The 26,763-nt window shown below is 41.0% G+C and overlaps 1 protein-coding gene across 1 annotated transcript in view; it reads left to right on the forward strand.

Annotated features, from left to right (window-relative positions):
* The window catches only part of LOC137657252 (glycerol-3-phosphate dehydrogenase [NAD(+)], cytoplasmic-like), a 158,437-nt gene that overhangs the window by 77,782 nt on the left and 53,892 nt on the right, over window positions 1-26,763 (forward strand). Inside the window, exons 6-9 of the mRNA XM_068391590.1 lie at window positions 6,520-6,627; window positions 6,800-6,922; window positions 7,105-7,211; window positions 9,874-9,966. Coding sequence (XP_068247691.1) covers window positions 6,520-6,627; window positions 6,800-6,922; window positions 7,105-7,211; window positions 9,874-9,966 — 431 coding nt within the window. The remainder of the gene's footprint in view (window positions 1-6,519; window positions 6,628-6,799; window positions 6,923-7,104; window positions 7,212-9,873; window positions 9,967-26,763) is intronic.

The raw sequence follows: 26,763 nt of genomic DNA on the forward strand, positions 1-26,763 counted from the left end.
TTGCGGGTGTGCCCACCAGCGCCAACTGTCGGCCAGATACCATTCTCGATGTAAACAAAGACTCAATTTCTTCTCTGTCGACGTGTCGAGAAGACGTACTTTACTCGCTGTTGAACCTGGAGTTTTTTCACATCATATTTGGTGAAGTACTTTAATTTGATTTGAGCTTTCGCAGTACAGGTGTTTTTCTTCAAATAAATCCTTGAACTCTTTTTTGGATCGGATTAATTGTTGATGACTTGGATCGTTTTTTGGAATTTTCCCTTGACTAATTCAAAATGGCTGACCTTTCACAAGTTCCCAAGTTCAGAAAATATAATGCTAGGGACTGTCATAGGCGTCTTCCAAAGGCTTCTCTCGACCCTCACACTGTTTGTTCCAATTGTCGGGGTAAAACCTGTCAATTGGAAGATCGGTGTGAGGAATGCGTGGGCCTTTCGGAATTCGATTTTATCGAATTTGAGAAATATACACGCAGACTAGAGAGAGATAGGGTAAGGAGAAGTTCTTCTAGGTCGGTAGATTTTTCCTCTCCACATGCCCCTGAACCTAATCCTTCCCCTGTAGTGGTTGTTCCTAACCCCCCTCCTAGCACTCAGGAACCGTCGATGCAAGACATGATGCGTGCAATCCATGCCTTGGGGGAGAGAGTTGAGGCCTTAGCAAGTGACCGAAATCAACTCATGGCGGACGTAAAGGAACTAAAGTGCCAAAGTGCCACGGCGGAAAGTGTTAAAGTGCCTAGTGTTTCTCAAAGTGTTGTGAACAGTGTTGCGCTTGAGGGTTCGTCTGTTCGTGCCTGTCGTCCTCCTAGTCCGGGACCTCTTGCAAGCTCCCAAGCCCAGGGGAGAAGCAATGTCGTACGACTCATGGGTTCGAGAGGCCTTGATCAGCGAACAGACATTCCCTCTATGGTATCAGGCGTATCTCTCCAAGATCGCCCCTACCAACGTAAGACGAGAGAGCCCATTTTTACCTCGTCGTCTGAAGGTGTTTCTCGTAAGAAACCTTAGACCAAGGTCTCCAGACCTTTGAAACGTAAGTCGGTCCCTTCAGGACAAGTCCAACGTCCCGGTTGTAGCCACTGGGACAGTTCGGACCAGTTGCCGTCATCGGATGACTGCTCGCCGCCTAAGAGAGGCAAAGTTGTGCCGTCTCAGTCGCTCACCCCGTCTGTTACCGCACCTGCTTCCGTAGACCCTAAATGGGTGTTACTGCAGGACATGCAGTCCAAGCTTGCGTCCTTGATGGAGGACTTCAATGCGGAGAAGGTTGCCGCTGATCCTTCTGGCCAACAACCATCCAAGCGGTCTGTTGTGCGTCCTATTGACGTTGAGGTAGCTTTCTCGCGTCAACCAGTTGGGGTAGTACCTCCACCGATGCGACCCAGTGTGGGTTGCCAGCCGCACGTTGACGTTAGGCGACGCACGGAGGTGGTTGTTGACGTTCAGGACGTTCATCAACCATCAGAGGTGACTTGTTTTGACGCGGTGCGTCAACCTCCGCAACCCGGTATGGTGTTGACTGCACAACCCAGACGGTCTATACAGTCTCGGGTGGACGCTGTGCGTCCTCGCGCACCTATGGTTGTTGACAGTTCCCAGACTGTTCAACAGTTCCATGACGCTGCGTCCGGCTCCGTCATGCATGCACCAGTGCGACCGGACTCGGCGAGTCAAATGTTGCCCACTCCTTTGCCGTTTTCTCATCAGTTATCGGATGAGGAACTGTCAGATGAGGACGTTGCTGAACCACAAGAGGATCAACCTTCAGAACTTGATGAGCCTAAAGCAGTTCAACCATCCTTGGACTTTAGAAAAGTCATGGCTGTGTTTAAGGAGTTGTTCCCTGACCACTTTGTTTCTGGGGCTCCTCGTTCACCGCCGTCGGAGTTTGTCTTAGGCATTCCTGCTACCGTGCCTGCCTTTACTAAACTCGTTCTCTCTCGTTCATCCAAGAGAGCTTTGCGGCTGTTGGGCGATTGGTTAGAGACCAAGAAGAGTTTAGGGAAGACAGCATTTGCCTTCCCCCCATCCAAACTCTCGTCTAGATCGAGCGTCTGGTATGCCACGGGAGAAGTTCTCGGCTTGGGAGTTCCTGCCTCTGCCCAGGGCGACTTCTCAAGTCTTGTAGACTCTCGAAGATTTGTTGGTCACCATCGGACCTGGACCACCTTCTTAAAGGTATATTTAGGGCGTTCGAAGTCTTTAACTTCCTAGACTGGTGTTTAGGAGCCCTGAGTAGGAAAATCTCTTCTGCTGATAAGGATGTTTCCTTACTCATTATGTCCTGCATGGACAAGGCCGTCCGTGATGGGTCCAACGAACTTGCCGCTTCATTCACGTCCGGAGTCCTGAAGAAGCGAGAGTCTCTATGTTCTTTCCTGTCTGCTGGAGTGACGCCATGCCAAAGATCTGAGCTACTCTTTGTGCCCTTGTCCAAGTGCCTGTTTCCTGAAGTCTTGGTTAAGGAAATTGCCTTGTCTTTAGTACAGAAGGACACCCACGATCTAGTTGCGTCCTCGGCTCGCAAAGCTCCCCCTTTCCATACATTGTCTGCTAGACCGAGGATAGACACTCCAGCGTCTCGGTTTATCCCGCCCTTTCGTGGCAGAGCCTCCAGCAGGGGAGGTGCTCGTGCCGAAGGGAAGCGAGGGAAGAGGAAAGGATCCAAGTCCTCTAAGGGCAGAGTCTGACTGCCCGCAACTTCAGACAGCAGTAGGAGCCAGACTCAAGAACTTCTGGCAAGCCTGGGAGAAGAGAGGCGCAGATCAACAATCTGTGAGGTTGCTCAGAGAGGGGTACAAAATCCCTTTTGTACGCAAACCCCCTCTAGCGACGTCCCCCATCGATCTCTCTCCCAGGTACAGAGAGGAAGAAAAGAGACAAGCCCTGAAACTGGAAGTGTCTCTTTTGCTAGAGAAGGGAGCGGTGGTCAAAGTCTCGGACCTTCAATCACCAGGGTTTTACAACCGTCTCTTCCTAGTATCAAAGAAGACAGGAGGTTGGAGACCGGTGCTAGACGTCAGTGCTCTGAATGTCTTTGTCACAAAGACAAAGTTTTCCATGGAGACCACAAAGTCAGTCTTAGCAGCGGTCAGAAAGGAAGACTGGATGGTCTCTCTAGACCTAAGGGACGCCTACTTCCACATCCCCATTCACTCAGACTCCCAACCCTTTCTGAGATTCGTCTTCGAAGATGTGGTTTACCAGTTTCGGGCCCTGTGCTTTGGCCTAAGCACAGCTCCTCTCGTGTTTACGAGGCTGATGAGGAATGTGGCGAAATTCCTCCACTTATCGGACATCCGAGCCTCCCTTTATTTGGACGACTGGCTTCTCAGAGCCTCTTCCAGTCGTCGCTGTCTGAAGGATCTCAATTGGACTCTAGATCTGACCAAGGAATTGGGACTCCTAGTCAATTTGGAAAAGTCGCAGCTGGTCCCATCCCAAACTATTGTGTATTTAGGGATGGAGATTCACAGTCAAGCTTTTCGGGCTTTTCCGTCGGCCCCCAGAATAGATCAAGCCCTGCTCTCCATCCAGAAGATGCTGAAGAAAGAACGCTGCTCAGTCAGGCTGTGGATGAGTCTGGTAGGGACGCTGTCATCCCTGGAACAATTTGTATCACTAGGAAGACTACACCTCCGTCCTCTTCAATTCCATCTGTCTTTTCACTGGAAAAAGGACAAGACGCTAGAGGCGGTCTCGATCCCGATTTCCGAAATGATAAAGTCTTGTCTGACTTGGTGGAAGGACAATATCAGCCTAAGAGAGGGTCTTCCCCTGGCAGTTCAGATACCCAACCACGTTCTCTTCTCGGACGCATCGGACTTGGGCTGGGGCGCGACGCTGGACGGTCGGGAATGCTCAGGTCTGTGGAACTCGAGTCAGAGGAGCATGCATATCAACTGCAAGGAGCTTTTGGCGGTTCATCTGGCCTTGAGAAGCTTCGAGTATCTCCTTCGAGGCAAAGTGGTGGAAGTAAACTCGGACAACACCACGGCCTTGGCGTACATCTCCAAACAGGAAGGTACCCACTCACTGACGTTGTACGAGATCGCAAGGGACCTGCTTATCTGGTCAAAAGATCGAGGCATCTCCCTAGTAACGAGGCTCATCCAGGGCAACTTGAACGTCCTAGCAGATTGTCTCAGTCGGAAAGGTCAAGTAATTCCAACCGAATGGACCCTCCACAAGGATGTGTGCAAGAGACTTTGGGCGACTTGGGGTCAACCCACCATAGATCTCTTTGCAACCTCGCTGACCAAGAGGCTTCCAATCTATTGCTCTCCAGTCCCGGACCCAGCAGCAATACATATAGATACCTTCCTCCTAGATTGGTCACATCTGGATCTTTACGCATTCCCACCATTCAAGATTGTCAACAAGGTACTGCAGAAGTTCGCCTCTCACGAAGGGACAAGGTTGACGTTAGTTGCTCCCCTCTGGCCCGCGAGAGAATGGTTCACCGAGTTACTTCGATGGTTAGTAGACGTTCCCAGAAGTCTTCCTCTAAGAGTAGACCTTCTACGTCAGCCACACGTAAAGAAGGTACACCAAAGCCTCCACGCTCTTTGTCTGACTGCCTTCAGACTATCGAAAGACTCTCGAGAGCTAGAGGCTTTTCGAAGGAGGCAGCCAGTGCGATTGCTAGAGCAAGGAGAGCGTCTACCATTAGAGTCTACCAATCGAAGTGGGAAGTCTTCCGAGACTGGTGCAAGTCAGTTTCTGTATCCTCGACCAGTACCTCTGTAGCCCAAATAGCTGATTTTCTCTTATACCTGAGAAAAGGTCGATCCCTTTCAGCTCCCACTATCAAGGGCTACAGAAGCATGTTGGCATCGGTCTTCCGGCATAGAGGCTTAGATCTTTCCAACAATAAAGATCTGCAAGACCTCCTTAAGTCTTTCGAGACCACTAAGGAGCGTCGTTTGGCTACTCCTGGGTGGAATTTAGACGTGGTCCTAAGATTCCTCATGTCAGACAGGTTTGAGCCTTTACAGTCAGCCTCCCTGAAAGATCTCACTCTTAAGACTCTTTTCCTGGTATGCTTAGCCTCGGCTAAAAGAGTCAGTGAGATTCATGCCTTCAGCAAGAACATCGGATTTTCGTCAGAAAAAGCTACTTGTTCTCTGCAACTTGGTTTTCTAGCCAAAAATGAGCTACCTTCTCGTCCTTGGCCTAAATCTTTCGATATTCCCAGCTTATCGGAGATCGTAGGCAATGAACTAGAAAGAGTCTTATGCCCTGTTAGAGTTCTTAAGTTCTACTTAGCTCGTACTAAACCTTTACGAGGCCAATCTGAAGCTTTATGGTGTTCGGTTAAGAAACCATCCTTGCCTATGTCAAAGAATGCTTTGTCATACTTTATCAGATTGTTAATACGAGAAGCTCATTCACACCTGAGTGAGGAAGACCGATCTTTGCTTAAGGTTAAGACGCACGAGGTTAGAGCTGTAGCAACTTCCGTGGCCTTTAAGCAAAATAGATCTCTGCAAAGTATCATGGACGCAACCTATTGGAGAAGCAAGTCAGTGTTCGCGTCATTTTACTTGAAAGATGTCCAGTCTCTTTACGAGAACTGCTACACACTGGGACCATTCGTAGCAGCGAGTGCAGTAGTGGGTGAGGGCTCAACCACTACAATTCCCTAATTCCATATCCTTTTAATCTGTCTCTTGAAATGTTTTAATGTTGTTTTTATGGGTTGTCCGGAAGGCTAAGAAGCCTTTCGCATCCTGGTTGATTTGGCAGGTGGTCAAAGTCATTTCTTGAGAGCTCCCAGATTAGGGGTTTGATGAGGTCCTGTTGTATGGGTTGCAGCCCTTGATACTTCAGCTCCGGGGGGTCTGTCAGCATCCTAAGAGGATCGCTGGGCTCCGTAAGGAAGACGTACTTACAAGGCAGAGTAATCGTCTAAGACGACTTCCTTACCAGGTACCTATTTATTTTGGTTTTGTTATATTGATAACTGTCATAATGAAATAAAAAACTCTTAGCTTATACGATGTAAACATATTTAACTGGTCTTTACCCACCTCCTTGGGTGTGAATCAGCTATTATATATTCACCGGCTAAGTTAAATATTTAAAAATGATATTTTAATTATAAAATGAATTTTTGAATATACTTACCCGGTGAATATATAAATTAAACGACCCTCCCTTCCTCCCCAATAGAGACGCAGTGGGATGAGAAGAAATTGAGTCTTTGTTTACATCGAGAGTGGTATCTGGCCGACAGTTGGCGCTGGTGGGCACACCCGCAACCTGTATAGCGATCGCTGGCGAGTTTTTACTGTTTTTGTCTGTCGAGCAACAGAGTTGCAGCTATTATATATTCACCGGGTAAGTATATTCAAAAATTTATTTTATAATTAAAATATCATTTTCACTTTATTCAGTATTGTATATGTATAGGAATTATTTATGCCTATTTTTTATATAATGATGGATATCAATTGTTCATATAAATGTATGTGCTTTGTGCATAGGTATAAATTTCTGTATTATATTCCAGAACATTGTAGCAACAGGGGCCGGTTTCATTGATGGCCTTGGCTTCGGTGATAACACAAAAGCTGCTGTCATAAGATTAGGCTTGATGGAAATGATTAAATTCTGTGAGGTGAGGTCCTTTTTTTAAAAAATTTTGAGAATGAAAATTAATTAATTTCCTTGTTCACTGTTTAACTCATCCTTTATATATTATAGAACTTTTATTGGAATGAACTACATAATTGTGATTGTTTTATCATAGTAGAGTTTTTTCCAATATTACTATGGCATTTTATTTTCAGGTATTCTATGCTGGCTCAAAACTAGGTACATTCTTTGAAAGTTGTGGTGTTGCAGATCTTATCACAACATGTTATGGAGGCAGAAATAGGAGAGTTGCTGAAGCATTTGTTAAAACAGGGAAGGTAAGAGATAATCTTTCTTTATAACTGGGGAAAAAAGGGACTTGTCCTAGCTTTGGAGGGTAGAAATGATGTACTGCACTGGTAATTTTTTAAATACTGTACAGTACTGTATTTCATTAATTGTTTTTAAATTTTTTTTTTAATTTTTCTATAAATGGAACTTTTTTTATCACCCTCTTTAGTCTATTGAAGAGCTTGAGAAAGAAATGTTAAATGGCCAGAAACTTCAAGGACCTCAGACTGCAGCTGAAGTAAATTATATGCTCAAGAACAAGGATATGGAAGATAGGTAAGTGTATTTTTTTATCTTTAAGGCTTATTATCTAACACTCAGTTATATTCATTAATGTGACAATTTTTATTTGTTTCCTTGATGGGATTGAAACTAAAAAATGATCAGTAAGTCATGCTCCACTGGTTTTACGGATTTAGATATTGAAATACCTTCTAGAAACCAATACTGTATTGGTAAGACAAAACACATTATTATTTCTGCATTATTATTGTAAATCATTTTAACAAGACCACTGAGTCACATTCCTAAACAATTGAGGAAAAAAAATATAGCAAAGTAAAGTTGAATAAGACTGTTATTTTGGAAGATATCAAAGAAAAAAGGATGAAAAATTTAAAGGTAGAAAGTGATACAGCCAGGGAACCAATGGATGCTGTAGTGAACCTTCAGTACTGTCTACATTGGCACTCACAAAATGAGCAGACTGTACTATACTGCCCTGCGAAGACCACAACTCTAAAATAATAGAAAAAGTAATTGGAAGAAAATTTTATGAACATATAATATCAATCTTATATCTCTTTACATCTGATAAAACATTCCGAGGCTAAATATTTCCCAGAGATTTAGTGCTAATAATGTGCTTATAGTACTCGCTTTCTATTGACTTAAGTTGGTACCACTTACAGGCAAGGAATACTGTAGATAGCACTAAGGCTGTTGATTTCTAGGGGAATTTAATCAAGAGCAGTCATATAAGGACATGAGCAGTTGGTAATAACAACAGACCCCTAAATTAGATATCTTGCTTGAAAAACTTTTATGCTCATTGGGTGGAAGAGTTAATGAAACCCTGCTGCTTTTAAGAGCAAATGCACCCCTATTGGAGTTAATTCATTCCCTGTATTCTCTCTTAAATCTTCACTATAAAGCATGATACTGTATTGTACTATATTTGACCTTGCAATTGAAGATGTTAAGTCACCCTGCCGGTATGCCAATATATAGGGGTATAGGAAGAACCATATAAACCTGAAAAAGTTCACCGAGCTTTGCATGGCAATGGAGAATGCGTATACGAAATATTTTGCCAAAATTCCTCTTTACTTTCATAGTTACGGGGTAATTAGTAAAAGTAACTCAATAAACCAAAAACATTGTTCCCTACAAGAAAATGCAGTATTTCGTCTGTTATTGTAAATTTTGATAATTATTACATCTTAATATAAAACAGATTGTGAGCAATGGCATCTGTATAGATTCCCTGAGTTACAAAATTATATATTACACGGTAATTACACCCTTCAGCCTTTAGTCCTAGCACAAACCTCATAGAGAGTACACGTTTGAGTTTGACCTCTGACATTCACTTGTTTTTACGTCTGTTTTTCTCGGTTTTGGCAAGAATTTCATCATGCCAAAGAGGAAAAGACAATTCCAACATCTCTCTAACATTAGGAAGAAGAAAATTTTCTCTAATAAGAGTTCAGAAGTGGGTAATATCGGCAAAATTAGCGAAGTCAGTGAAAGAGAGATGATGGAGCGACCGTCTTGCCTAAAGAAGCAAGATATTGAGCAAAGGGATCTTCATTTATGATAAAATTATGATAAATAAGTTAGTTTGGTTTATTAATATCCAAAAAAGGAACATAAAATTCATAATAATCTTGATTTATTAAAATTGTCTTTGTAAAAATATAAAGAAAAACTTTGAACCCCTGTATCTCAAAACTATACTTATTGACCTTCGAATTCTATCTTCTCGTTTAGTTTTAAAGATAATAGCATTGAAATTTGGTATACAAGTTGGAAAGACATTATAAAACTATCAAATATTGCCCTTTTTCCAGTTTTTGTTTCATATTTTTTTCTTGAATTTTTTCCCCTGATTTTTGGGGTTTATTTTATTACCATAATGAAAAAATTCATATCTAGCAAAAAGATTATTTTTAGAAAAAAAAATTCATTTAATTGGAGGTCTACATCAGGTCTATATAGGTTAGTAATCACAGGTCTTAATATTAATTATCAAGGGAGGAGATAGAATTTGTAAAACACTAACTTTCAGAATAAATTGCCCTGGCGTCGCAAAACCGAAGGGAGGCAAAAATCCTATTCAGTTTGGATATGACCTAAGTTAACTTATTAAATGGTATGAATGTCAAAGTCCTGTCCTTGAAAAACGGCATTAGCCGGCCGGCCTCCTTAAGAAAGAAAAGAATCCTCTTAAGGTATGGTGGTACATGCCCACCAATTAGAGAAGGAGTTAACATATTCCAACCCTTCGTTTGAGGGATGGTAATTTCATCTAATTTGAAAGGGCTATGGGAACAACTTTTACTTTTGAAGAATAAACAGTCACTCATTAATGTAAGAATGTGCTTAGGAGCTGTCAGACTGGAGAGGTAGTTACCATTTATACCCAGTTTGAGGCCTTTATCCATTAGTGATTGCCAAGTAAATATCAAAGAAGAAAAAAATTCTTGTAGATTACACTGTATATGGGAGAAGTGATTTTACATAATTGATTTCATGTTATTTAAAGTCATCTTATTATGAAAGGTCATTTAACCTGATTGAGATAAAATTCTTTTTTTATTAGAATCTTAACTCTCATCCATCCTGTGGAATTTTAATTGGCTTGTGTAATTGGCCTGTCAATAGTATTTTCATAAAGGATCCAAAGAACTAAACTTTTTTCATTATTTCTTTTCAGGTTCCCACTTTTCACATCCATACACCGTGTATGTTTGGGTGAAATTCCCCCATCTGGAATGATAGACTGTATTCGAAATCATCCAGAGCATATGTGAGTATATCCTGGTTTCTTTCTCCAGATAGTTATTTGTTAGAAGTGTTAACTTTGGATATTGTTTTATGGTTTTGTTATTTTGTCGTTTTGAGTTTTATGTTTGCATTTTGTCCAGGTTTACTTTGAGGCAGTTTAGCAAACCGGATGTTAATTGCTTTACTCTTCTGCTCGATATTTCATCTTGTCATGTTTTGATTGTGATGTTTCATATCAAAGTTTATACTAAGCATTTTCTTTTGAAGTGTGTACAAAGTTCTGGTTATTAAAAAGCCATATAAAGTAAGATACATGAAATAATGTACTAGAGTTTTTCAAATTACATGGAAACAAGGAACCTTTTGACAAGATATGCATGCATTTTTATTTCAGTATAGCCTTGCTAATCAGATGAAAATCTGGGGAAAAGCCTGCTGATAAATCAAAAAGTTGTATTAGACAAATTTACACTAGTTTAGGTAGGCCACACCAATAACCACAACCTAGGATAACTTAGTCTATTTGATAAAACACACTTACTTTTATGTGCATTAGGCTTTTAGATATTCTTATAACAAACGCAAATCATTTTGAAAGTGAATTATAACCTAGGAAAGTTTTTTAACAACACGCAAGTACTTAATATGCTGCAAAATAATAATCACTGTAATTCAACAATTGATATGTAAACCAAATTACTATCCCACTAAGTATTTGAGCTAGGTAAGTATTGTATTCAAGGGCTAGGCTACCACACATATTCAGCAGTGTAAACATACACTTTGCATCATTGTTTATGAATTTCTAGTTGTAATTAATAAACTGTCACAATAATGAAAAGATATTACACCATTTCTAATTGCTTTGTATCGAAGAGCTATTTTTAATGTTACACTTTCACCTTTAGCTGGTGATGTATTTTGTATTTCTATATATTTTTGAAGAGTTAATGTGCTGTGTGGTCTCCAAGGACTTAACTGTGAAACCCTAGAGTATAGGATCCAGTATGACATAAATACCAAGGAAATATTGTCTTCCCTGCTCTAGAGCCAGTGTATCAATTTGCAAAGCATAGACTCAATATGTATAAGAGAGACCTTAAAGTTCAAGCGCTCTTGAACTCGAACACAGCCCCTCCAATACTGAGAACTATCTGCTATGGGTGACATCATTACATCATCATCATTGCACGAAGATCCTATAGTTCATGGAATATCTTTTGAATGTTGAAGTGCTAAAGATATAATAAAATTAGCCTTTCATAGCAAAATCCCTGGAGACCACATAGTACCTCCCCAAAACTAGGTTTTTTTCTTCCTCAAAACCCCTTATGTTTATTTTTATTGAAGTTGATACTTTGTCTTATATATTTTAGATAACTATATCTTTATGCTTAGCCATCTGCAGTCCTTAAAAAATCTTACTGAAAGTTATTTCAACCTTTTTATATGTGTAAAGGTACTGCTAATATTTTATTACAGAAACTATCTCATGATCCAAAAATAGGCCAGATAAGTTGGGGATCCGGATAACTGAGGGTTTAGTGAATACAGTAATTCAAAATCTCTTTCTTTTGTTGAAAATAGACAGTAAGACCAGTCTCTTGAGGGATAGTAATATTTGTTTATTTAGCTGTTCTGTTTACAAGTTGATGGTGTTGAATTATTTTCATATAGGTTACTTGGCTATGATTCTTATGTCTTTATTTAATAAGCCCCATAGTTTTTATTAAGGATCAGTTGCATCAGCTTTAATGAAACTACTTTGATTTTCTGTTTTTATCCTTATCTTCATTAGGGATGTCCATTTTTGGTTTGCTTGTTGATTATCCTTAATTCAGTAGAATTTATAAATGCTGTACTCACTCTCAAGGGATTTATCACGTAGTACTGTTTGCTTCTCAACCTTACTTAACATTCAAGAGTAGTGACAGAAATACAGATATCTCTCTTTATGTTGTGTCAAACAGGAAGTTCTCAGGTTTTGACAGTCACAAGTTACGATAATTTGCCATCACGAACGGGCTTCTGTAAGGTACTTAAAAAATCTTCATAACTCAATTTCAAGTTACGATGTTTGGTTCATTATTATGATGAACAACTTGCCAACACAGAGTACTGTAGTGCGTTACATGGTACTTTAACATTAGTTCGCCATCTTTGTGATATGCATTTGGGATTTTGGTACTGCTCGATTTTGGATATTTTTGTTTCTATTTTATGCTGTGCATTGTCTAGAAAGCATAAGGGGGAGACTTCTGATAGCAGTGCATCTAAGAAGAGGAAAGCCATTACGGTGGAACTGAAAGTGGACATGTGAAGTGAGACGGATAATATGAGAAACCCCATTGAACATAGGTTGTGTGTTAGGTCTTAGTCGTTCTACAGTTGCCACTGTCATCAAGGACAAAAATCACATCTATGAGTATGCAAAAGGATCTCCCCCTATGAAGTTGACCATTATTACACAAACAATGCAGTGGGGTCATGATTGAGAAGAAGTTGATAGTGCTCTGGTTGGACGACCAGAATCAGTGGCGTATCCCAGTGAGCTTAATGGTGATTCAGAAGAAAGCTAAGTTTTTGTTTGAAACCTTGAAAACCCAAAGGGGGAAGGGAATGAAATCGAGAAGTTTGTGGCCAGTAATGGGTGGTTTATGCAATTTAAGGCTCATGCCAATTTGCATAACCTTAAGGTGCAAGGTGAGACTACTAGTGCTGATAATGAAACAGCAAGTGAATTCCATGATGCATTGGCTGCGATGGTTAGGGAAGGTGGGTTTTGTGCTGAATGTGGATGAGACTGGCATACTGTATTATGGAAGCATATGTCAGACTAGGCATACACCGCTAAGGAAGAGAAGACTATACCATGATGCAAAGTTAGCAAAAATAGACTTGACTTTGCTTTGTGGGGGCAATGCTTCTGCTGACTGCAAGCTGAAGCCTTTGATGATGTACTGGGCTGAGATTTCAAAACTTTCAAGGGGGTTTTGGAAGATTCAGCCACCTGTCATCTGGAGGTCAAATAGGAAGGGATGGGGGACCCTTTTGTTATTTGATTATTGGTTTTTCAAGAACCTTTTGCTTAAGATGAAGCAGTATTGTGCTAAGAATGGCCTTAACTGTTCAAGGTGCTGCTAGTGTTGGATAATATTCCTGATCATTCTGCCAACTTAGCTGACTTCGGTCCAAATGTCTGGGTGGTTTACTTGCCATTCAACAATACTTCCTTATTAAAACCTATGGACCAAGGTGTAATAGCTTCCATCAAGGCCTACTACTGTACCTCCATAGGACAATTGCTTTGACTTTGGAGGCGACAGAGGAGGAGGAGGACATGACCCTCAAGATGTTCTTGAAGTCCCACAACATCCAAGATTCTGTCAAGAACATTGCTGAAGCTTTGGATGGGGTGAAGCAAACCAACATGAATGGTGTCTGGAAGAAGCTCCCCCCACATTTGTCAACAATTTATTTGGCTTTGAAGAGATAGTCAAAGCTATCACCAAGAAGTTTGTTGCCCTTATTAAGCAGCTGGATCTGGAGTAGGATGCTGATGATGTCCCGTAGCTTGTAGCGTCTCATGAAGAGGAGTTATCTTCTAAGGACCTCATCGAGGTGGAGAGCTGGGTAATTGCAGAAGAGGAAGACTTTCCAATACCAGAGCCCAAGAAATTTACAGCCAAAGTCATGACGTAATGTTTTGCCTTGCTAGAGGGAGCAATGGCAAAGTTTGAGGAACAGGATCCCAGCATGGAAAGATTTACAAAAGTGTCCAGAGGGTCATGGATGCTCTGAGGGTTTGCAAGATCATGGAGGCGAAGAAGGTGCAAGCCTGTCAGACAAACCTGTCTATATACTTAAAAAGGTAGAGAAGCCTGCTCCTGAACCTCAACTCTACCTCTGTATCTTCTACAACACCATCTCTAGCTTTTCCTGAACCTCTTCCAGCATCTCATAATGACTCTCCAGCTCCTCTTCCAACTTCTCATCCTGACTCTCCAGCTCTTCTTCAAGGTTCTCCAGCAACTTCCACTTCCTCCTCTCAGTAAGGTTGTCTTACCAACCACAGGAATAAAGGTAAAGAATTTTTTTATGTACAATATTACTTTGTCTACAAGTACTGTACTAGTGTAGGTACACTACTTTAGAGTACAGGTACTGTACAGTATTTGTAAATATAAGGTACAGTAATTTATGAATGGCAAGTGATTATTCTTACTCTTTTAAAAGTGCATTATACATATACAGTGTGTATGTAAGTATGCATGCATGTACATACCTGTGCTGTATATGAAATTTGACTTATGACGGAAATCGACTTACGACATATTGCAAGAACAGATCTCGTTTGTAACTTGAGGACCTCCTGTATGTATTTGGATTGGTTACAGTACATGTACAGTGGTACATAAGTTTTACGAGTTTCATTCATTCCGGGATGGAGCTTGTAAACCAAAACAATATTTTCCATAAGGAATAGAAGAAATATACTCGATGTGTTCCACGTATCCGTAAATATATTTTAATTATAAAATAAATTTTTGAATATACTTACCCGGTGAATATATAATAGCTGCAACTCTGCGGCTCGACAGACACATACATAAAAAACTCGCGAGCGATCGCTATGCAGGTTGTGGGTGTGCCCACCAGCGCCAACTGTCGGCCAGATACCACTCTCGGATGTAAACAAACCTTCAATTTCTTCTCGTCCCACTGCGTCTCTATTGGGGAGGAAGGGAGGGTCGTTTAATTTATATATTCACCGGGTAAGTATATTCAAAAATTTATTTTATAATTAAAATATCATTTTTAAATATTTAACTTAGCCGGTGAATATATAATAGCTGATTCACACCCAAGGAGGTGGGTAGAGACCAGAGTTAAATATGTTTACATCGTATAAGCTAAGAGTTTTTTCATTTTGACAGTTATCAATATAACAAAACCAAAATAAATAGGTACCTGGTAAGGAAGTCGACTTAGACGATTACTCTGCCTTGTAAGTCTGTCTTCCTTACGGAGCCCAGTGTTCCTCTTAGGATGCTGACAGACTCCCAGGAGCTGAAGTATCAAGGGTTGCAACCCATACAACAGGACCTCATCAAACCCCTAATCTGGGCGCTCTCAAGAAATGACTTTGACCACCCGCCAAATCAACCAGGATGCGAAAGGCTTCTTAGCCTTCCGAACAACCCATAAAAACAACATTAAAAACATTTCAAGAGACAGATTAAAAGGATATGGAATTAGGGAATTGTAGTGGTTGAGCCCTTACCCACTACTGCACTCGCTGCTACGAATGGTCCCAGTGTGTAGCAGTTCTCGTAAAGAGTCTGGACATCTTTCAAGTAAAATGACGCGAACACTGACTTGCTTCTCCAATAGGTTGCGTCCATGATACTTTGCAGAGATCTATTTTGCTTAAAGGCCACGGAAGTTGCTACAGCTCTAACCTCATGCGTCTTAACCTTAAGCAAAGATCGGTCTTCCTCACTCAAGTGTGAATGAGCTTCTCGTATTAACAATCTGATAAAATATGACAAAGCAATCTTTGACATAGGCAAGGATGGTTTCTTAACCGAACACCATAACGCTTCAGATTGGCCTCGTAAAGGTTTAGTACGAGTTAAGTAGAACTTAAGAGCTCTAACAGGGCATAATACTCTTTCTAGTTCATTGCCTACGATCTCCGATAAGCTAGGAATATCGAAAGATTTAGGTCAAGGACGAGAAGGTAGCTCATTCTTGGCTAGGAAACCAAGCTGCAGAGAACAAGTAGCTTTTTCTGACGAAAACCCGATGTTCTTGCTGAAGGCATGAAGCTCACTGACTTTTAGCCGAGGCCAAGCATACCAGGAAAAGAGTCTTAAGAGTGAGATCTTTCAGGGAGGCTTAATGTAAAGGCTCAAACCTGTCTGACATGAGGAATCTTAGGACCACGTCTAAATTCCACCCAGGTGTAGCCAAACGACGTTCCTTAGAGGTCTCAAAAGACTTAAGGAGGTCTTGCAGATCTTTATTGTTGGAAAGATCTAAGCCTCTATGCCGGAAGACCGAGGCCAACATGCTTCTGTAGCCCTTGATCGTAGGAGCTGAAAGGGAGCGAACTTTTCTCAGGTATAAGAGAAAATCAGCTATTTGGGCTACAGAGGTACTGGACGAGGATACGGAAACTGACTTGCACCAGTCTCGGAAGACTTCCCACTTCGATTGGTAAACTCTAATGGTAGACGCTCTCCTCGCTCTAGCAATCGCACTGGCTGCCTCCTTCGAAAAGCCTCTAGCTCTCGAGAGTCTTTCGATAGTCTGAAGGCAGTCAGACAAAGAGCGTGGAGGCTTTGGTGTACCTTCTTTACGTGTGGTTGACGTAGAAGGTCTACTCTTAGAGGAAGACTTCTGGGAACGTCTACTAGCCATCGAAGTACCTCGGTGAACCATTCTCTCGCGGGCCAGAGGGGAGCAACTAACGTCAACCTTGTCCCTTCGTGAGAGGCGAATTTCTGCAGTACCTTGTTGACAATCTTGAATGGTGGGAATGCGTAAAGATCTAGGTGTGACCAATCTAGGAGGAAGGCATCTATATGTATTGCTGCTGGGTCTGGGACTGGAGAGCAATAGATTGGAAGCCTCTTGGTCAGCGAGGTTGCAAAGAGATCTATGGTGGGTTGACCCCAAGTCGCCCAAAGTCTCTTGCACACATCCTTGTGGAGGGTCCATTCGGTTGGAATTACTTGACCTTTCCGACTGAGACAATCTGCTAGGACGTTCAAGTCGCCCTGGATGAACCTCGTTACTAGGGAGATGCCTCGATCTTTTGACCAGATGAGCAGGTCCCTTGCGATCTCGTACAGAGTCAGTGAGTGGGTACCTCCCTGTTTGGAAATGTACGCCAAGGCCGTGGTTTTGTCCGAGTTGACCTCCACCACCTTGCCTCGAAGGAGATACTCGAAGCTTATCAAGGCCAGGTGAACCGCCAAAAGCTCCTTGCTGTTGATATGCATGCTCCTCTGACTCGAGTTCCACAGACCTGAGCATTCCCGACCGTCCAGCGTCGCGCCCCAGCCCAAGTCCGATGCGTCCGAGAAGAGAACATGGTTGGGTTTCTGAACTGCTAGGGGAAGACCCTCTCGTAGACTGATATTGTCTTTCCACCAAGTCAGACAAGTCTTTATCTTTTCGGAAATCGGGATCGAGACCGCCTCTAGCGTCTTGTCCTTTTTCCAGTGAAAAGCTAGATTGAATTGTAGAGGTCGGAGGTGTAGCCTTCCTAGCGAGACAAATTGCTCCAGGGATGACAGCGTTCCTACCAGACTCATCCAAAGCCTGACTGAGCAGCGTTCTTTCTTCAACATCTTCTGGATGACGAGCAGGGCTTGATCTATTCTGGGGGCCGACGGAAAAGCCCGAAAAACTTGACTGTGAATCTCCATCCCTAAATACAGAATAGTTTGTGATGGGACCAGCTGTGACTTTTCCAAGTTGACTAGGAGTCCCAATTCCTTGGTCAGATCTAGAGTCCAATTGAGATCCTTCAGACAGCGATGACTGGAAGAGGCTCTGAGAAGCCAGTCCAAATAAAGGGAGGCTCGGATGTCCGATAAATGGAGGAATTTTGCCACATTCCTCATAAGCCTCGTAAACACGAGAGGAGCCGTGCTTAGGCCAAAGCACAGGGCCCGAAACTGGTACACCACATCGTCGAAGACGAATCTCAGAAAAGGTTGGGAGTCTGAGTGAATGGGGATGTGGAAGTAAGCGTCCCTTAGGTCTAGAGAGACCATCCAGTCTCCCTTTCTGACCGCTGCTAGGACTGACTTTGTGGTCTCCATGGTAAACTTCGTCTTTGTGACAAAGACATTCAGAGCACTGACGTCTAGCACCGGTCTCCAACCTCCTGTCTTCTTTGATACTAGGAAGAGACAGTTGTAAAACCCCGGTGATTGAAGGTCCGAGACTTTGACCACCGCTCCCTTCTCTAGTAAAAGAGACACTTCCAGTTTCAGGGCTTGTCTCTTTGCTTCCTCTCGGTACCTGGGAGAGAGATCGATGGGGGACGTCGCTAGAGGAGGTCTGCGTACAAAAGGGATTTTGTACCCCTCTCTGAGCAACCTCACAGATTGTTGATCTGCGCCTCTCTTCTCCCAGGCTTGCCAGAAGTTCTTGAGTCTGGTACCTACTGCTGTCTGAAGTTGCAGGCAGTCAGACTCTGCCCCGAGAGGACTTGGATCCTTTCCTCTTTCCTCTCTTCCCTTCGGCACGAGCACCTCCCCTGCTGGAGGCTCTGCCACGAAAGGGCGGGATAAACCTGGACGCTGGAGTGTCTATCCTATGTCTAGCAGACAAGGCAGGCAAAGGGGGAGCTTTGCGAGCCGAGGACGCAACTAAATCGTGGGTGTCCTTCTGCACTAAAGACAAGGCAATTTCCTTAACTAAGACTTCAGGAAACAAGCACTTAGACAAGGGCGCAAAGAGTAGCTCAGATCTTTGGCATGGCGTCACTCCTGCTGAAAGAAAAGAGCACAGAGACTCTCGTTTCTTAAGGACTCCGGACGTGAATGAAGCGGCAAGCTCGTTGGACCCATCGCGGACGGCCTTGTCCATGCAGGACATAATGAGTAAGGAAACATCCCTATCGGCAGATGAGATTTTCCTACTCAGGGCTCCCAAACACCAGTCCAGGAAGTTAAAGACTTCAAACGCCTAAATATGCCTTTAAGAAGGTGATCCAGGTCCGAGGGTGACCAACTAATCTTCGAGCGTCTCATGGCAAGGCGATGGGGAGAGTCTACAAGACTTGAGAAGTCGCCCTGGGCAGAGGCAGGAACTCCCAAGCCGAGAACTTCTCCCGTGGCATACCAGACGCTCGATCTAGACGAGAGTTTAGATGGGGGGAAGGCAAATGCCGTCTTCCCTAAACTCCTCTTGGTCTCTAACCAATCGCCTAACAGCCGTAAAGCTCTCTTGGATGAGTGAGAGAGAACGAGTTTCGTAAAGGCTGGCATGGTAGCAGGAACGCCTAAAACAAACTCGGACGGCGGCGAACGAGGAGCCACAGAAATAAAGTGATCAGGGAACAACTCTTTAAAAACAGCCATGACTTTTCTAAAGTCCATAGATGGTGGAACTGCTTTAGGCTCATCTAATTCTGAAGGCTGATCCTCAGGCTGTGGTTCAGCAACGTCCTCATCTGACAGTTCCTCATCTGATAACTGATGAGAAAACGGCAAAGGTGTAGGCAACGTTTGACTCGCAGAGTCTGGTCGCACTGGTGCATACGTGACGGAGCAGGACGCAGCGTCCTGAAACTGCTGAACAGTCTGGGAACTGTCAACAACAACAGGTGCGTGAGGACGCACAGCGTCCACCCGAGACTGTTTAGACCGTCTGGGTTGTGCAGTCAACACCCAACCGGGTTGCGGAGGTTGACGCACCGCGTCAAAACAAGTCAATTCTGATTGTTGGTGAACGTCCTGAACGTCACCAATCGCATCAGTGCGTTGCCTAACGTCAACGTGCGGGTGGCAATCCACACTGGATCGCATCGGGGGAGGAACAACCCCAACTGGTTGACGCGAGAAAGCTACATCCACGTCAACAGGACGCACAACAGAACGCTTGGATGGCTGATGGCCAGTAGGTTCAACGGAAACCTTCTCTGCGTTGTAGTCCTTCATCAAGGACGCAAGCTTAGACTGCATGTCTTGCAGTAACACCCATTTAGGGTCTACGGAAGTAGGTGCGGTAACAGACGGGGTTAGCGACTGAGACGGCACAACTTTGCCTCTCTTAGGCGGCGAGCAGTCATCAGATGACGGCAACGGGTCCGAACTGTCCCAGTGGCTACATCCGGGACGTTGGACTTGTCCTGAAGGGACCGACTTGCGTTTTAAAGGTCTAGAGACCTTGGTCCAAGGTTTCTTACGTGAAACGCCTTCGGACGACGAGGTAAAAATGGGCTCTCTCGTCTTATGGTAGGGGCGATCTTGACGAGATACGCCTGATACCAAAGAGGGAACGTCTGTTCGCTGATCAAAGCCTCTCGAACCCATAAGTCGTACGACATTGCTTCTACCCTGGGCTTGGGAGCTTGCAAGAGGTCCCGGACTAGGTGGACGACAGGCACGAACAGACGAACCCTCGGTCGCAACACTATTCACAACACTTTGCGTAACACTAGGCACTTTCCCACTTTCCGCCGTGGCACTTTGGCACTTGAGTTCCTTCACGTCCGCCATGAGTTGATTACGGTCACTTGCTAAAGCCTCAACTCTCTCCCCCAAGGCATGAATAGCACGCATCATGTCTTGCATAGACGGTTCCTGAGTGCTAGGAGGGGGGCTAGGAACAACCACTACAGGGGAAGGATTAGGTTCAGGGGCATGTGGAGAGGAAAAATCTACGGACCTAGAAGAACTTCTCCTTACCCTATCTCTCTCTAGTCTGCGTGTATATTTCTCAAATTCGATCCAATCGAATTCCGAAAGGCCCACGCATTCCTCACACCGATCTCCCAATTGACAGGTTTTACCCCGACAATTGGAACAAACAGTGTGAGGGTCGAGAGAAGCCTTTGGAAGACGCCTATTACAGTCCCTAGCATTACACTTTCGAAACTTAGGAACTTGAGAAGGGTCAGCCATTTTGAATTAGTCAAGGGAAAATTCCAAAAAACGATCTAAGTCATCAACAAATAATCCGATTCAAAAAAGAGTTCAAGGGTTTATTTTGAAGAAAAACACCTGTACTGCGAAAGCTCAAACCAAATTAAAGTACTTCACCAGATATGATGGGAAAACTCCAGGTTCTACAGCGAGTAAAAGTACGTCTTGTCGTCAACGTCGACAGAGAGAAATTGAAGGTTTTGTTTACATCCGAGAGTGGTATCTGGCCGACAGTTGGCGCTGGTGGGCACACCCGCAACCTGCATAGCGATCGCTCGCGAGTTTTTTATGTATGTGTCTGTCGAGCCGCAGAGTTGCAGCTATTATATATTCACCGGCTAAGTTAAATATTTAAAAACTCATATACCATAGTGCAATACCTTGGCTATTGCGGGTGTTCCATTCCAGGACTCCTGCAATAGATGAAAAGCTGCGAAGTATATACAGATATTTATGGTCGTCAACTCTAGTTATCCGCCAATACTGTAATTAGTTTGTGAAAACAAGTGTATATCCAATTTGCATGTACAAAATGAATTTTTCCTTAAAAATATATGGTAAGTCTGTCTAATATGGGCCCCCAGTCTCCAACTTTTTTCATATTTTAGCTAAATTAACTGTATTTTACTTGAAATGAATCACTGAAATGATTATGCATTAATACCTTTAATAACCAAGTTTAAGAATGATATTAATATTACTACCTTATATCGTTAATTGTGGTGAGCAATTCCTTGCTTTGTGTCGGTGAAAGAAATTTAAACAGAAATACAGCATTCGTTCATCTGCTGATATATATACTGAATACAGTCTCTCTCTCTCTCTCTCTCTCTCTCTCTCTCTCTCTCTCTCTCTCTCTCTCTCTCTCTCTCTCTCTCTCTCTCTCTCATTTATAGCAAAAATTGATTAAAATATGAAAAATATAAAACATATCTTCCCACAGAAACCTGTGACATAAAGAAAGTCTAGAATGTAGATTTACATGATATACTCATAAATTCGCAAGGCACTGAGGATGCGATCGGTTAGTGGTGGCAAGGCACGAGATTACTCTACACTTATTTTTAAAGGGTTTTAATGTTATTTTAGGAATTAATTATAATCTTTAACATTAGAAATTAAGACAAATTAATAATTCACGATAAAAAATAGAAATGTACCTTTAGACAAATTAACACTTTTTACCTTTGAGGAGAGATGAGAGAGCGGGAAGAGGAGGTGGTGGTTACTGCTTGGAGGGAGAATCTCCCTCTGTGAGAACTTTTATCAGTAGTAATCTATGTTGAACAGCATTCACTACCAAGAACTACATCACTTGATTATGCTTTGTGGACACTTGGTCATTGTCTTTTTACACCTACGTTCAGTTTCGACAAGGAGTCCATCTAGAATCGACTGCTTTATCATTTTCGTTGAAATGTTATGGATATGCGACATTGCATTGTTAGTAAATAGATTTGCTACTCGCCGTGCTTTAGCCTTATCTTTTATAAAATATTGCGGTCTCTGCCATATTCTCAACAACTCCTCATCCTCAGTTGAAATTTCCTCTGCATTCTCTTGATGCTTTACCATATTCATCTCCAATACCATTGATTTTTCAAAAATAGTGCTTTTGGTAATTGTATCATCTTATAAGGGCTTCTCATCACTCTAGATAAGCAGAAACCTTTCAAAATTGAGAACTTATTGCAATGTCGATAGAGAAACTGAAAGGAACAAGGGAGGCTGGTGATTCAGTTACCACTTACTGCTAGAATATTCCTTTCTTTACTAAGGGTGTGTGTGTATTGATGAGAAAGAAAATGGGATTTTTTTTTTTAATTTTGCAAGAAAATGTTGATTAAACCAAGTTTTAGGAGAAGAAACAATATGAACATCTGGAGAGGTTCAAAGAAATAATAAGAAACGATGGTAACTTAAATATCAATGGCATGATGCAGCAGTTAAAATAGAATTGCTGTTACAGCACTACAATATATAACAACTAAGCTAGCTCCAGCATTTTGTTCTAATGATCAACGAGAAAAAAATTTACCGACACATGGTAAAATAATGATACTACTGTATGCAGATATAACAAATAAGTTGCCTGGCCATAAACATTCAAATTGAGATAGGTTAATTCATAGTGTGCAGCAACTACATTAAAAAAGACAACTAATTATTGGCAAACCACTCATGGTGTCTTGTAAATCCTTGATATTGTCTTGGGGAATTTAATCCCCAGTAAGTGTCAAAATATAATCTTTTTTTAACCCCTCTTCCCAGAGGGAGGATTACCTTATACAGTACCAAAATAGGTTTAATGAAAAGGATGTTATGAAATATTAAGCACCATTATGTGATTGCCAATTGAAGGGAGAGCTTATTTACATAAAACATAGTACTGTATATGTGAACTGAGATTCATAAGGTTAATTTTTCACTGCTATGCTTGTTAATTACAGTATTAGCAAAAGCCTCCTCATCTTCACTTTTATGATCTAGTTCCTACTACTGTATATAAAGGAAGTAAATGTGCAAATGAAGTATTGTTGTTTAACATTTTACTCTAAGGCTGCCCATTCACTAGCGACTGAATCTGTGAGATCAGATCTAAGTGGGCAGAGTTTCAGCATATTGTTGTGTGAGTGTTCATATTAATCCTCCAATCTGATTGTATGGTCTAATTGCTAGAATCGATTGTTCGTTCAGATCTAAAGGAGGTAATCTACACACAGATGTAATTTGCCCCGACTGGAACTACTTTTTTGTGGCAGGGTGAGTCAACCTGGTCAGTCTCTATATCAAAAACATAATGTCTGAGATTTTGGTGGACAAAGGTTTTGGGGCAAATTTATTGAGATTTATAAGTGTCATTCATGCCTATGGAAAGTAAAAAGCAAAATATATTCAGATAGAAACTAAAAACAAGGCTTATGAAGTTCTGATAGAAAAACCTAAAGAAAAGTGTCCAGAAGCAAGTAAAGACATGGTGACTAAAAAAACTCAACATCATGCGCTCTGTTTCGAAAGGAATGAAAAAAGATTGAAGCCTCCAAGAAATCTGGCACAGGAACTGAACCATCTCTATGGTATTATGACCTTCTATCATTTATAAAAGCAACAGAAACACCACGTCCTTCTGTCTAATGTGCAAGAGGTTAGGGATACTAATATACATTGCCTTAATGTATTTCATGGAAAGAAAATGTTAACTTAAGCCATGTAATATATAATAATTTCATATATAAATGAAACTAAATTTTTTAAGGCAACAGGTATGCACAAAGTTATTTCTAAATATTTAATATTTGACATTCATAACCCATAAAACAGCAATCATTATAATGTTCAGATACCAAAAATATTTCAAACCCTCCCTAATTGCCAGTGTACTGCACCTTAACCATTGAAATAATTCATAAACATATCTCGAAATTTCTCTGCATCTCTGGTGTCATGTCCATTTACGTCAGGTGTTAATGGTGCATGATAAATCTCTCTTTGTGTCTGCTCCTTTTTTAAGTTTCATACATTTACAAGCCCAAAAAGCAATGGCTTAAAGGTCATTATCATGGAGCGGTTCCGCCATAGGTGTTAACTGCTCTACTGCCGAGACTGAAACGACATGTTTTTGTAGATCTGATCATAGCGTGAGTGCCCACCTGTACAATTTCAAAGCCCCACCCACTACAATCTGATTTCTCAATCAAGTCGCCAGTGAATGGGCAGCCTAAAGAATATACTGTATACAATATGATTGATCTGAACACAGTATTTGTAGGCTTATTTTTTTATATTCATACATAGTACGTATTCACCCAATTTATGGCACACATTTTGGATTGTTGCTGTTAGCTTTAGAATAGTATTTCATAATTAGAAATTCCTTTAGTCTTTTTTTATTCCATGAAAGTCTTATTGTTTATAAAATATCTTGGAAGATAGAGGGCTAGAGATATGATAAAACTAGGTTATACATTCTTTGGATGTAATAAATACTATGCTGTGTTCAAGTTTTACTTCCATATGCTTCAGAGATATAGTAATGAGAAGTTTTAATGATTATCAGGTGAAAATTATAAATTTCTAAATAAATTGATTGAATTCAACCTGTTGACTGAATCTATGTCTGGAATGTAATTGTGACTCCATATATTATCTTTGCTTTTGTCAATGACTCTTTAGTAAATTATATATTCATTTCCAGAAAGCCTGTTTGACAAGACTGGGTGTTATTTGCTTTTCTGTTTGTAAGTATAGGAAAATGTTTTAAGTGTGTGGGTCTGATATAAAGTATGTGAACCCATTTCCTCTACTCAGATGAATAAGTAATTTTCAAATTGAATGCTATCCCTTCATCTCTGTATGAAAAGTACTGTACAATACTGTATCAGCAAACCTTGAGCTTGTGACTTTAGTAATGTTTTAACACTGAATTCTCTTTAAAAGGTTTTGACCAGTAATGTTATAAACAAACATTCCTAGTGACAGTCAGTAGATAACTTGTTCATAGCATAGTATTAGTACTGTTTTTATATTTTTCTCAGTTACTCCTCAAATGCTGATGCATCTGACGATAAAAGGAATGTAATCAGTTTTGAGGAAGGGAGTAGTAGTTGTTTTTGGAAACTTTTTTGTTGAACGTGCTGAATTGTAAATCATATTGCCTCTTATGGTTTTCTTGTTTTGGTATGTATATTCATCAGTTTTGTGTTGAGAAACAGTTTACAGTTAAACATGTTGACTATCAAGTCATATTGCCTCCTATGATTATTCAGTTTTGGTGGGCAGTCATCCTTGTGCAATTTCCTATATCAAGCCAGTGATAAATTGTAGTATAGAACAGGCCTCTTTCCATCACTGAAGAAACTCCTTACTCCAATAGATCACTGTACAGTAATTTGGTTTTACTGCAGTTTGATTCTAGTATTCGATTATTGTTTAGTTGCTCTGTTCATAATTCTAATTTTGTTACTGCTGTATAATTTTTCATGTTATCTTGTGCACACATTCTTGTGGAATGAGACCAAGATGTGTTTCTGTAGAGGTTTAAAAGTGGCTTACTGTATAGTAAAAGATTTTGTTAATGTATCATCTTAAGTAAATGAACACTTTCGTCAATATTTTAAAAGACCTACATCACACTATTTCTGTTTTAAACTCGATAAAAGTTTACATGCTAAAGTATCTGAATCATCTTTTAACTGATGTTGCATACTAGACTTATATTTAAAAAGATAATAAATGAAGTATTTGAGCTTGATGATAAAACTGTTTGATCTAGGTGCATTATTCATCCAGAATATTAGAATGTCTCGTCTTTCATATTTCCAAGATACTGTATTTTTATATAGATTATAGTAATTCAGAAATGAAGCCAATTAATACCACTTCAATTCTTATAGTTCTTTTTCTTTATTAGCTTTGTAACTGTCTTGAACAAGATAAATTGGGATACTTTCTTGGTCTAGGCTTTCTCAACAAAAATGAAAGCTACTTTATATGTTATAAAACTTTTCAACTTGGCACACCATTTCATTAGTGTGTGTACTAATGGCTTTGAAGAGATGACCATATTAAAAAATAAAAAGAATTATTACTGTACCAGCATTCTGTAGCTGGTTCATTTTGATCATTATTTAAGCTGTGCCTTCTTGCAGATTTATAGGCAACTGTTTCCATTTCTTGTAGCTTTTGCTGGTTGAAATTAACACTTGTAGTATGCTTACCGTTAAGTTCATGTCTCATCGGTCATATTTGGTAGTTGGCCTATAATTAAAACAATTTTGACTTGTGTTGTAATGTATGTACAATATCTCATATGCATGATCCAAATTTAATCCCCTTGCTTGGGTTCAGTAACTAACTCATAATTTCCTTCATTTTGAATACAATAAATAACATGGGGATTGAAAATCAGCCACAGGATCGATAAAATGGCTGGTGTTCTGTAAAACAGAATTATGGGGTTTATCTATTTTAAGAAGTTTGTTTACATTCTTAATTGCATATATTCTTTCATTTGGGATGGTATAGGTTGCAGTATATATTTTTAGGCTTGTATTAGTCCAGATACTCCATACTTACTCCCCGTTGTTATTGGGTATGTTGCCAAGTACAAAATTAAAAAAAAAAAAATTGATACCTAGTATTTCAGTTGC

The sequence above is a fragment of the Palaemon carinicauda genome, chromosome 18, assembly GCF_036898095.1.
Source record: "Palaemon carinicauda isolate YSFRI2023 chromosome 18, ASM3689809v2, whole genome shotgun sequence".
Lineage (NCBI taxonomy): Eukaryota > Metazoa > Arthropoda > Malacostraca > Decapoda > Palaemonidae > Palaemon > Palaemon carinicauda.